A 12,884-nucleotide genomic window follows, 5' to 3' on the forward strand; every position below is an offset into this window, starting at 1 on the left:
AATAGACTACCTGGACAGAAGATGATACATGTGACAAGGCAGGAAATCTTTTAAGATGTTTTTGCTTAATTGTTTTCCTTCATGGCAAAGAAGAGCTCAATCTGATTTTAAAATCCTATAACTAATATCAGAGGCTTGATTGAAAGTAAGTTTGATGGAAGAGATCTTCAAAAAATAGGAAAGGAAAAAAAATGGCAAAAAAGGGTAGAAAAAGGAAGTAATAGTAATCTACTTCATAATTTTTCTAAGCACTGATTTTTTTATTTTATATTACTTTTGCAGTAAAATTTTAAATTTAGATGATAAGTAAAGGGGATTGAATGCTGTTTTTTTTTTTCAAAATAAGAAGCCCAATTAAATAATTTTCTCTAACATCAAAAAATCACAATAAAGCTTCATCCAAAATTCAAGAGGTATTTACTAAGCACTAAAGGAATCAGACATTTCTTCCTGTAGGAGAACGCATCTGAGGTGATGAAGCTAGGGATTCTAAAAAGCAGAGAGCAGGAGAGAAAAACAATTGGAACATTTTCTGATGTAAATAAAAAACAAAAGATCAAGTTATAACAGAATTTTCTTCCCTCTGCTTTTTATTAGAACATATATCCTCTTGAACAGTCATAATTCATAGTTCTCTATTTAGAATATAATAAATAATTCTAATGAATAACTCAATCATTAGGATACTCTTCACACACTAAAATCACAAACACTTTGTCCTTTTAGTCCAAACCACTAAAAGGCTAGTTTTAAATATGGTCCATAGAGAGAACAAAGAGAAAACCCATTGCCCTTAAGAGTCCGGTTTATTTCTTGCATTATTTTTGTTAACTCTCTTGAGGAACATGGAATTGTCCTCAACTGAGGCTGTTTCCCCCATGGAAATCCATCTGAGCCACTCACCCTTGTTAATTAAGTATCTGAAAACTGACTTAAATTGGCTTTAACCTAATGTATTCCAGGCAGCATTAACATGGTAGATCTTAATCCCTAGCAGTAATCAGAACACAGAAAGTGTTTTTACTTATGCATCCAAATTAAAACTGCGTTGGTACCTTACAAGATAATAGAGAATGCAGAAGACTACAAAACAACAATTTTAAATGATGATTCAGATTAGAAATAAACAGAAACTTTATATCTTGACACTCCAAAAACTAAGGATTTCATTGGTGTAGGCACTACTTCTACCAAAACAGATTTCAGTCCACAACTTCTACAAAACCGTAAGCAGTATGAAAAAGATGCTGTGGCCAAGAACATCAACTTGTGGCAAACTTGGTAGTGAGCCCCTCCAAATGTAACAGGGCTGGTCCTCTGATAAGAAACAAACAGCAAATGACCAAGCCCATATTAAGATTCCCTAATGCTTGGCAGGATGTATAAAAGTTTTTGTTCCTCTGGCACCCCAATGGTGACTTTCATATTATGACAATATACCATGACTATGGAACAATATTCAACTGGAAACCCCCAAACAACATTTTAATCAATTATTTCAGTTGCCATGTGAAAAGATAAAGTGAAGGTATTAGAAGCTACAGGAAGCAAAAGTAGGATACTTAAGCCACAATGAACCTCAAGAAAATGGTTAGTTATCCAACTTGTTACTCATGATCATAGTGATCACCAAGTACATAAAAGTTTATAAGAGTCAGAAGGGATCATAGAGATCTAGTCTACTTCCTTATTTTCCAGCTGAGCAAATCTAATCCTACTGAGATAATGGGAATGTCTGAGATCAAAGTGAATAAATGACTGAATCAGAATTTGAAACCAAGACTTTTGACTCCAAATCCAATGATTTTTCATTTATCTTAAATGTATTTGAAAATGTAAATAATGACATATTACACATTGATATTTTTTAGAATTATTAAATAGCTAATACCTAGGTGACAGCATAAGAGAGAAAAGTTTTTCAGCTAAAAAATGTAAAACCATTTGAGGAGATTCTAGCCATGAATTCATTTCTCACAAAAGCTGGTAATAATTGTTAAGTCTATCATGCAGATTCAACAATTGAAATATGTGATGGAAAAAGAAAGTATACTGCTGTTGATCATATGTTATTAACTAAATTATTTGTAGGGATTCCAAAATATATACTGTTTTTTCTATATTGTATTAAATGAAACACAGATCATCTGCCAATTTCAGTTATGTATTTTAATCCTATTTCCCTACATGCCTATTTTGGAGAGTTTTTAGCAAAATTAAGTGTTGTACTTTGTAAAGAGATTTTTCCCAATATGACCACGGGTTTTTGGATGCTTTTATTTAATTGGATTGAGTTAACTATATTCCCAATGCTGCCCCATACTTATATTCTGGGCATAAATTCAACTTGATTATTGTGAGTAATTTTTCTTGATAAATTACTATAGTCTTTTTGTCAGAATTGCATGTTAAAATTTTTCATTGAGATTCATTAATAATATTAGAATGTAGCATTTTTTCTTTGCTTTATAATTTTCCTGGCATAGGTATTTGGACCATACAGTTCTCATAAAAGAATTCTGGTAGGGTGAGTACTTTCTCAATTTTATGAATAATTTATGAGTTATAGGCATGGTTATTTAAAAGTTTTATAGAATTCTTCTACAAATCCATCTGGATCAGGTGTTCTCTCCACCTAACTCTCTGATGTGTTGAACTGGATGCCTTAAAGGTACCTCACATTCTACATGTTGAAAAGCTTTTACTCCAAAACATACACCTATTTTAAACCTCAGACTCAGTTTAAGTGCCACTATGAATGGATTTCCTTACCTCTTAGTATCCCCCCTTTAATTACAATATATTTTATATACTTTTATATAAATATGCTGCTTTAGTAACAACAAGATTATGTGATGATCAATTGTGATGTACCTGGCTCTTTTCGACAATGAGGCGATTCAGGCCAATGTGATGGAGAAAGCCATTTGCATCCCAAATGAGGACTACGGCTATTGAATATGGATCATAACATGGTTATTTCACTTTTTTTGTTGTGGTTTGTTTGCTTTTCTTTTCCTTTCTTATTTTTCCCTTTTTTGATCTGATTTTTCTTGTGCATCATGATAAATGAAGAAAGATGTTTAAAAGAAATTACACGTTTAACCTATATTAGATTGCTTGCTGTCTAGGGAGGGTAGGGAAGCAGAAAAATTTGGAACACAAAGTTTTTCAAGGATAAATATGGAAAACTATTTTATATGTGTATCTTGAAAATAAACAGCTATTAACAAAACAGTTTTTGAAAGTCAAAACAAAAATAATTAACTAAATAAATATGCCGTTTTCCCTCGTAGAATGGAAATTATCTGAAGCCAGAAACTGTTTCACTTTTGTCTTTGTATCCCCAATAATCAGAATGACACCTAGCTTATGATGGTGCTAAATGTTTGTTGACTTATTATGAGACTTTGAGTAAAATCATTAACCTTTTCCAGGCCTCAGTTTCCATAGCTATAAAATGAGAGTTGGATTAGATGAACTCTAAGATCCTTTCTGGGTCTAAATCTATCATCCAATGATCTTATCCAAAGGAAGGACCATTAATATTCCTTTTTCCTTTATGCTGTCTGAAATATATAGGACTCTTGAGAATGGACACTCAATTAAAAGTCTAAATTCCTATATAATGGCTAGGAACACCCCCTCCAAAATTACTCTCCCCCAACACATGGACACTGAAGTCCTAGTTGCCTGCATACTATCACTTCTGGTTCCCTCAGAGAGGCAGTGTAGTCCCTAAGTCCCAATCCTACCTCTAATGGTTACTACCTGTGTTAACCTTAGCTAAGTTACTTAAAACTATTGACTAGTCTCTCCAAGTGTAAAATGACAAACTAGACTATCTTTCTTTCCATTTCTATATTCTGAAATCCTAATTCTATCATCAACTATCTTCTCTTTATCTCAGACTCCTCCCTCTTATGTTTTTGTTGTTGCTATTCTGAAACTCAATGAATTCTTAATTCCCTGCTATCCTTGCAGCCCCCTCTCCCCCCCCCCAAAAAAAAACACAACTCACCCCTAGTCATCCATCCAAGATTGGACAGACCTCCTTCAATGCCTTTAATGCACTGGTTCAGGAAAATTAAACTATGTCTGTACTTCATGCTTCCCACTGGACTTCCAGACCTTCTCTCTGCCTCTAAAATATAGCAACCTTTCCTCTTCTCAGGTTTCCTCTATCCATATACATTTACCCTATTCAAGATCTTCATAGCTTATGTATCATCATAGTTATGTACCAACCCACAACAGGAATTATCCATCAGCCTCCTCGAAGGATACAGAACCTAGCTTACAGTTTCTTACTACCTCTACCCTCTTAAGTAGTATACATACTATTATCCTCATTTCATAAATGAGCAGACAAATTCATGAGAGTTAAATGACTTGTTCATTGTAACATAGCTAATAAATATTAATAAATCTAGAATAACAGCTGATTAAAAATAACAAAAACAAGTTGAAAAATATTTCTAATTATTTTAGACTGATATGAATGTTTTAATGTAATAGAAGACTTTTTTCACTAATTTATTAAAATTTTCATTAAAAGTTGTCATTAGAAAGAAAACTAACAAGGCACAAGGGTATTACTCCCCCAAAACATTATTTTCGGTTAATTCTTGTTTCTCAAAATGAATGAAAGAATATACCATTTAGATGTCATACCAGGCTACAAGATCTTTGAGTGAATCTAAGATTCTCTACAGGAAAAATTAAAGAACCAGAGGCCGTATTGAGACCATAATAATTGGTCTTCAAACCGAGCCATCAACCAGCATAAACTTTTAGGGCTACCATAGGCTGGAAAATTATCTCCTAGAGTAGTCTGAGTTCTCCTGGGTCCATAGAAGCCTGAATGCATATTCATGAGTTATCAGAATTATCATAAGAATACATTAGTTGGGAAATTTTCAGATGTGCCCTATCCCCACTATTTGACATAGAATTAAAAATGCTGCTAATAGCAACAAGAGAAAGAAATTAAAAAGAAAAGATAAGAGCAAAAAAGGAAGCTAAAATATTCCAATCTGTTGAAGTTAAGACTTTGCTAGGCAAACCTCAGAGAATCAATGCCAAAAATGAAATAAACTAGTTCCAGATGAAGTGTTTTTCTGTCTGATTGTTTTTGTTTTTGTTTTTGTTTTTTTGTTAGGACTTGGGAGCTCGCTGGTAAAGGGAAAAAACAAAACAAAAACAACCTTCTCAAAAGTAGATCAACAACTATTTTGTGACTTATAGTCTTAGTGAGTGGCCCAGGAAACAGAGAAATTAAATGATACTGCAGGGCAGGCCTGATTAATGATGGTCTGGCATTTCAGTTTCAGAATTAGAACAAAATGAACTATTATTGGACAATTTACAAATTATGAGGAAGTTTACTTAACTATAGCCTGAAAGGGATTTTCAGCAAGGATACAGCATTTATTCAGTTGAGTGTTTCGGTGAGACATGTTGGCACAACTGTCAAGAATTTAAAAAAACATTCCTGCCACTTCATGGGCTCACCTTTGTACTTAAAACTACCAGGAAGCTACATAGAATGGACAAACTATACTCTCCTATGGCAATGACAACGATTGCATTTCCTTTCGAGGAAAAAAAAAAGCTTAATTTACATGGCTGAGATTGTTCATACTACAAGTGATTTGCACTGGGTCATACAGACAATACATGTCAGAGATGGGACTTGATTATGTCCATTATGCCTCTCTACTTCTTTTCAGCATAATTAGCAGGACTTTTAAAAACCCACAGATTGTCACCATTTTCATATGACTAAGAATAGCTGAAGGAAAAGATTAACAATCATAAAGAAAAACTAAGTCCATTCACAATAACTACAAAGATATATAAATTAACCAGTTAACTTTCTAAGACAGAAATATAATTATAAAACATTTTCCACACAAATAAATGAAAACTTTATGCAGAACTATTCAATATTCAGTATGAAGTCAAGCTAACATAATAAACACATATAAGGGTTATTTCACAAAAGGCTAAGTAACAAAAATTCATTTGGAATAATAAAAAGGAGGAATGAGATCCCACATCCTCAGATTCTGAACTATATTATTAAAGCAATAATCATCAAAATAACTTGGCAGCTAGGTAGAAAAAGCAGAATCTAGTATTTGTAGAGTCAAGAATAAGCTATGTTTGAATCCTGCCCTCAGATATTTAGTGAATATCTAATTCATTAAATTAGATATTTTTTCTTTTGTTTTCACAACTGACCTCAACTTTTTTATCTAAAAAATGGGGACGGGGACAGTCACCAACTCACCAGTTGTATGAGGATCAACTGAAAAAATATAACAAGTGTTTTGCAAGCATTAAAGCACTATATAAATGTTAGCTGTTATTAGTGAAACAATTATGAGTGTGGACTGTTATATTTTCATTGGCTCTCACTACTTGGGGGCTCTCTCCAGTCACCCTGCTCTATATCATAATACTGGGCCCATATGGCTCCATAGGAGAGACTGACCTTGCACATTCTGCCCTCATGTAAATTCAATTCACTTGCAAGTCATGACATCACTTTCCTGATGTCACTGTTCTCTTTGAGAATGATAGAAAAACATTAAACAATAACATTTTTATTGACTATGTGTGTGCTGCTTTGATTATCTTGGTTTTACAAAAAACAAAAAAACAAAAAAACAAAAAAAAAAAAACATGCCTTTGCTTTGTTCAGCATCATATAAAAGAAGCCATTACTATTGACAAGCTACTGCTTTTTCTTTATATCTCCATCATTTAGCACAGCGTCTGGCATATAGAAAGCACTCAAGGGTTAGTGACTGATTTGATTGATCCTTTCCTTAATTGTACTAATCATCAAAGAAGTATGATCTGTTCTTGGTACATTACTTAAAGCTTTTCCAGCATGGTAATATCTATCAAAAATCTGCCCTTAACTATTTAATGGCAGCTAGATGGCACAGTAGATAGAGCACTAATCTTGAAGTAAATGACCTGAGTTCAAATCTGACCTCAGATACACTAGCTATGTAACTCTAGGCAAGTCAATTAAATTTGTTTGCCTCAGTTTCCTCATTAATAAAATGAGATAGAGAAGGAATGGAAAATCAATTCATTATATTTGTCAACCAAAAAAATCAAAGGATATCACAAAGAGTTGGTCATGAATGAAACAACTCAACAACAACAGCAACAACCACTGGAAGTAGAAAAGTTTGAATCTTAATGTTATACAAATTACCTTAGGATTCAAACTCTTCTACTTCCAGTGATTTTAAGCCACTTAACTTCTCTAAGCCTTATATTCTCAATTGCAAAATGAGGATAATAATCCTTGAATTATCTATTGCTTTGGGTTGCCATATATTGTAAATATTAAAGCAATATAGAAATGTGAATTATTATTATTATTACATAACATACACCATCCATCATATTTTATTATTACAGATGCAGCCAAGTCCATACAAAGCAAAACTATTTCAAGAAATTTCTTAAGACTAAATAATAACATAAATTATTTCTCCATTAGAAAAACTAAAAAAATACAATGTATTAATAATGGCACTCTATAACCATTAAAATTAAAGCTATCTTCCTTAAAGTTATTTAAAATCTACTAATAAAGGCAGACTTTTAATAAAATGCTTCAAAACTGTCTACAAAAAAAACCCTCAAAGTTAAGTCAAAAAATCATGAATTTCTAAACAATATAATCAATTGCTATAATAGGAAATTTTATATAAATGTTTAAAATAATGCTAACAGTCAAAAAGACTATCATGAAATTCTAAGTTTTAATATTCTGAAAATGCAAAGACATAACACTCATGTCATTATATAAAGCCTAAATAATTAAGAAATATTTCTAAAAATAACTGCATTTATATAACACTGTAAGGTTTGCAAAGGATCTTTATATATTATCTCATTTAATCCTCACAGAAACCCGGAGAGGTGGACATTGTTGTTATCCCCATTTTATAGATGAGAAAAATAAGAGTCACACAGCCAGTTAAGTTTCTTTAACAGGATATGAACTCAGGTCTTCCTATTCTATTCACTGTCACCTTACCATTTTTAAATATGAAATTTTCAGTAGTAACATAAAATTACATAAATTATACAAAAATTTCTTAAACAACAAAGTATTATACTTTTAAAATATACTATACTATATTATATATACTATATATATACTAAATATAATAACCAAGTTCTAAGGTTAATAAGTTATAAAAAATGCACTTCACTGTGTGATTTCTTTTTTTATACTTCCTTTGCAACATGAACAATGAAATCTGACGTGAGATGTTTTATCTAAAAAGTAAAATAATTCTGTGATAAAACTTGAAATCAGTATAGGACAAAGAGTTGAACTGATTTCACTGCTATGGAGACTCCATGGGAAAAACCTCTCTACCAATGCAAGTAGGTGGCTTCTCTGCAACTTGAAGCTTTAAGATATAAGCCAGAACACTGAGGATCTAAATTATCTACTTAGTGTGACACCACCAGTGTTGGCTCAAACATCTTACCTTAACCTAAGTCTTCCACTAAACCATGCTTCTCTCAAAACCAGAAACAAATCAGAAAATTTGGAAACTATCCTAAATTCAAGTCAGGCACTCTCATCACTACATTGTTAAATACCAGGAGGAAAAGTGGGGTACATTGGGAATCTTTTGTTCATTAGGTTAAACAAACAAACAAACAAACAAACAAACAAAAAAACTCAAATATTTTAATGGATTTCTTGTCAAAGTGGTGATCTAGATTGTGAACTTATTTATCTTGAACAGCAGATCAAAGGGAATATGGGTAACAGTGATGTGTATTAGCAGTGTAGTAAAGGGATTCTCCTTAGAAATGAGGATCTGCTAACATAGATTGCAAGCCATTTTGGGTTGTGCAAAGAGGCAGAAGAGGTGGTATATCTAAGTAGAAAGAATGGCTGCTAGATAGGCAAGTAACTGCAATGCTGTTTCCTTTGAGAGAAAGACTTGGCTACTTTTCAAGATTCCTCAGAAAATTTCCTATATACCTGCATATTTCTATGTTTTCTCTGGTGGGCTGACTGATAGAAAATAAGATACATGTAAAATACATTTTCTAATACATATATATGTATGCATGTATATATATACATATATATATATACACACACATGTATACATACATATATACACATACATACATATATATTCTTGTGGATAAAGGAGTTTATTATATGGAAGAAAGCAAGATAAACACTTGCATTCACACACATATATAACTAAATGCAAAAAAAAAATATTGCTGTAATAGATATTGCAGCAAAGAACACTAAATTTTACTGAATAATTACCAAGAATACAAAGAAAAATATATTTTCAGGATTTATAATAAATCATATTGTACATTCATTCCCTCATAAGCATTTTCCAAAAGGGACAAAATCATGAGAAGTCCATAAAGGGATATTCTCAAAGTAATAAGAAAGAAGCCGATTACTTTTCTAGTTGGAAGGGTAACTAAATTCAAATTTAGCTATGCCTTTGATATATATGTAGCTATATGTATGTAAACAAAGCTATGTTATATATTACAATATAACTATATTAGTTCCTACATTTAACCAGTGTCTCCAAAGGAAAATGTGAGAATATTTTAAAATAAAAACATTAAAAGCTCCTCACTAATGTAAAGCACTAAGGTAGGAATTAATTCAATAACATTCATAACCCATGCAGCAGGAATTGCAATGTCTCAACTTTTTAGTGTGTCTTTCTAAAAGTCAGCAAGTATGACATGCTTTTAGAAGCTCAAACTGGAAAAAGCATCCCCTGAGAAACTCCTCTTTTCAAAGAAACTTACACTTAAGATCAGAGGGGTCTATCCTTTTATCAAAGAAGTGGACAAGAAAAAAATAAGTGTAATATAGAATTTTCAAGTGTAATGTATTAATAAATATTTTAAATTGATTTTTCTATTTTAAGTAAATATGAAAATTATTAACTTACTTGTGCATATTTTCAACTCCTATTATGATCATGATATAATATGAAATTCCACTTTGTACAAGAAAATGTAAGGCATACCTATAAAAAATAAAATAACAATTAGAAGAACAGTTAACATTCAAAAAAAGTACTCAATATGCATTCTGAAACTGAAAATTATAGGTCAGTCACTTATCCAGGAATTACCATTACATGGCAGAAAATAAATATATTACACAACATATTATTATATCATATATAACATAATATAATTATATTATAAAACATGTATACATGCCGTTTTCTTAAAGAATAGAGATCACTGATAATTTTACTCAAATTAATTTTGCTAGTTCTACTTTTATTGAGAGTAAATGACGAAATGTCTCAATCACATGAGAAACACTTATTATGAAATTAAGTTTTAAAAAGCAATAATGTTTGAGTTTTATCTTTTAAAAGTAGTACTCTATCAGTGGAATAGGTTAGGTTCACAGGACAAGATAGTGAATAAAAATAGCAATCTAGTGTTTGACAAACCCAAAGATCCCAACTTTTGGGATAAGAATTCATTATTTGACAAAAACTGCTGGGAAAACTGGAAATTAGTATGGCAGAAATTAGGCATGGACCCACATTTAACACCACATACTAAGATACGATCAAAATGGGTCCAAGATTTAGGCATAAAGAACGAAATCATAAATAAATTAGAGAACATAGGATAGTTTACCTCTCAGACTTGCGGAGGAGGAAGGAATTTGTGACCAGAGGAGAACTAGAGATCATTATTGATCACAAAATAGAAGATTTTGATTACATAAAATTAAAAAGCTTTTGTACAAACAAAACTAATGCAAACAAGATTAGAAGGGAAGTAGCAAATTGGGAAAACATTTTTACAGTGAAAGGTTCTGATAAAGGCCTCATCTCCAAAATATACAGAGAATTGACTCTAATTTATAAGAAATCAAGCCATTCTCCAATTGATAAATGGTCAAAGGATATGAACAGACAATTTTCAGATGATGAAATTAAAACTATTTCCACTCATATGAAAGTGTTCCAAATCACTATTGATCAGAGAAATGCAAATTAAGACAACTCTGAGATATCATTACACACCTGTCAGATTGGCTAAGATGATAGGAACAAATAATGATGAATGTTGGAGGGGATGTGGGAAAACTGGGACACTGATGCATTGTTGGTGGAGTTGTGAAAGAATCCAACCATTCTGGAGAGCCATCTGGAATTATGCCCTAAAAGTTATCAAACTGTTCACATCCTTTGATCCAGCAGTGCTACTCCTGGGCTTATATCCCAAGGAAATACTAAAGAAGGGAAAGGGACCCGTATGTGCCAAAATGTTTGTGGCAGCCCTTTTCATAGTGGCTAGAAGCTGGAAGATGAATGGATGTCCATCAATTGGAGAATGGTTGGGTAAATTATGGTATATGAATGTTATGAAATATTATTGTTCTGTAAGAAATGACCAACAGGAGAAATACAGAGAGGCTTGGAGAGACTTGCATCAACTGATGCTGAGGGAAATGAGCAGAACTGGGAGATCATTATATACTTCAACAATACTGTATAAGGATATATTCTGATGGAAGTAGATATCTTCAACATAGAGAAGAGCTAATCCAATTCCAATTGATCAATGTTGGACAGAATCAGCTACATCCAGAAAAGGAACACTGGGAAATGAGTGTAAACTGTTGCATTTATTTTTTGTTTTTCTCCCCAGGTTATTTTTACCTTCCGAATACAATTCTTCCTTTGCAACAACAACAACAACAACAAAATTCAGTTCCGCACATATATATTGTACCTAGGATATACTATAAGATATTTAATATGTATGGGAATGCCTGCCATCTAGGGGAGGGGGTGGAGGGAAGGAGGAGAAAAATTTGGAACAGAAGGGAGTACAAGGGATAATGTTGTAAAAAATTACCTATGCATATGTACTGTCAAAAAAATGTTATAATTATAAAACAAACAAACAAACAAACAAATAAAAGTAGTACTCTTTCAAATGACAAAAGCTTTTTCAGAAATAAGAAAACATTCGGAGAATTCACGTCCTAAAAAGTAAGGTCAAGTCAAGCTTGTCTAAATTTCTGGTCTATTCAATTCTTAAAATTTCTTGCCTTTTATCAACAAAAGATCTAACTAAGATGGTATGATTCTTTCTCAATCTACTATTAAAAAGGAAAATAACTGAAACTATGAATTAATTTGATAAGTACCATATTGATATGTAATTATGAATCCTTCTGCTTTAATAAAAATTGTTCCAATAATGAAAGGAGTTTCTCCTATGAGTGCAATAACAAGAGAAAGGAGCTAAGAGGATGATGCAGGGAGAGAATAGGATAGAGTAAAAGAGGATATATGGAGAAAAAGAGGAAAGAAGGGAAGACCAAAGAAAAGGGAGATAAAAGGGTAAGGAAGGAGATGATGAAAGGGAAAAGGAAAGGGAATGAAAAGAGAAGGCTGAGAAAGTAAGGGGAGAGGAAGGTGAGGAGGGTGAAGAATTATTAAAGGGGAAAAATGGAATAACAGGGAACAAAAGGAAGAAAACAGAGAGGAGTGTGTAAGCACATGATTACACATACACAAACACTATACATGAGCATGCATACACACATACATACACCCCCCCCCCCATGCCACCTGCAGAAACAAGGAAATTTCTGCTTCTTCCCACCAGAAGACTAATGGTTGCCTTTCAATAGGAGGCCATAGTAAGCTTCAAGTTCCTATGAGCCTCCTACCCACGTTTAATTAAGAATTAAATGGAGTTTCCTATCCCAAAAGATGGTGGCTGCATTTGAAGAATGACAGAATATTAAGAGTTACCACAGAAATCCATGAGATGTACTTATGTGCTTCCCT

General features: G+C 32.5%; 1 protein-coding gene across 4 annotated transcripts in view; it reads right to left on the reverse strand.

The window, feature by feature from the left end:
• Positions 1–12,884, reverse strand: part of MBOAT2 (membrane bound glycerophospholipid O-acyltransferase 2) — a 159,918-nt gene that overhangs the window by 95,308 nt on the left and 51,726 nt on the right. For all 4 annotated transcript variants that reach the window (XR_012486153.1, XR_012486152.1, XM_074288095.1 and 1 more), the window contains exon 3: positions 9,999–10,076. Coding sequence is in view for 2 of the 4 variants with exons in the window: in XM_074288094.1 (XP_074144195.1) it covers positions 9,999–10,076 (78 nt within the window). In the remaining 2 variants the exon portion in view is untranslated. The remainder of the gene's footprint in view (positions 1–9,998; positions 10,077–12,884) is intronic.

Source organism: Sminthopsis crassicaudata, chromosome 2 (assembly GCF_048593235.1).
Source record: "Sminthopsis crassicaudata isolate SCR6 chromosome 2, ASM4859323v1, whole genome shotgun sequence".
Lineage (NCBI taxonomy): Eukaryota > Metazoa > Chordata > Mammalia > Dasyuromorphia > Dasyuridae > Sminthopsis > Sminthopsis crassicaudata.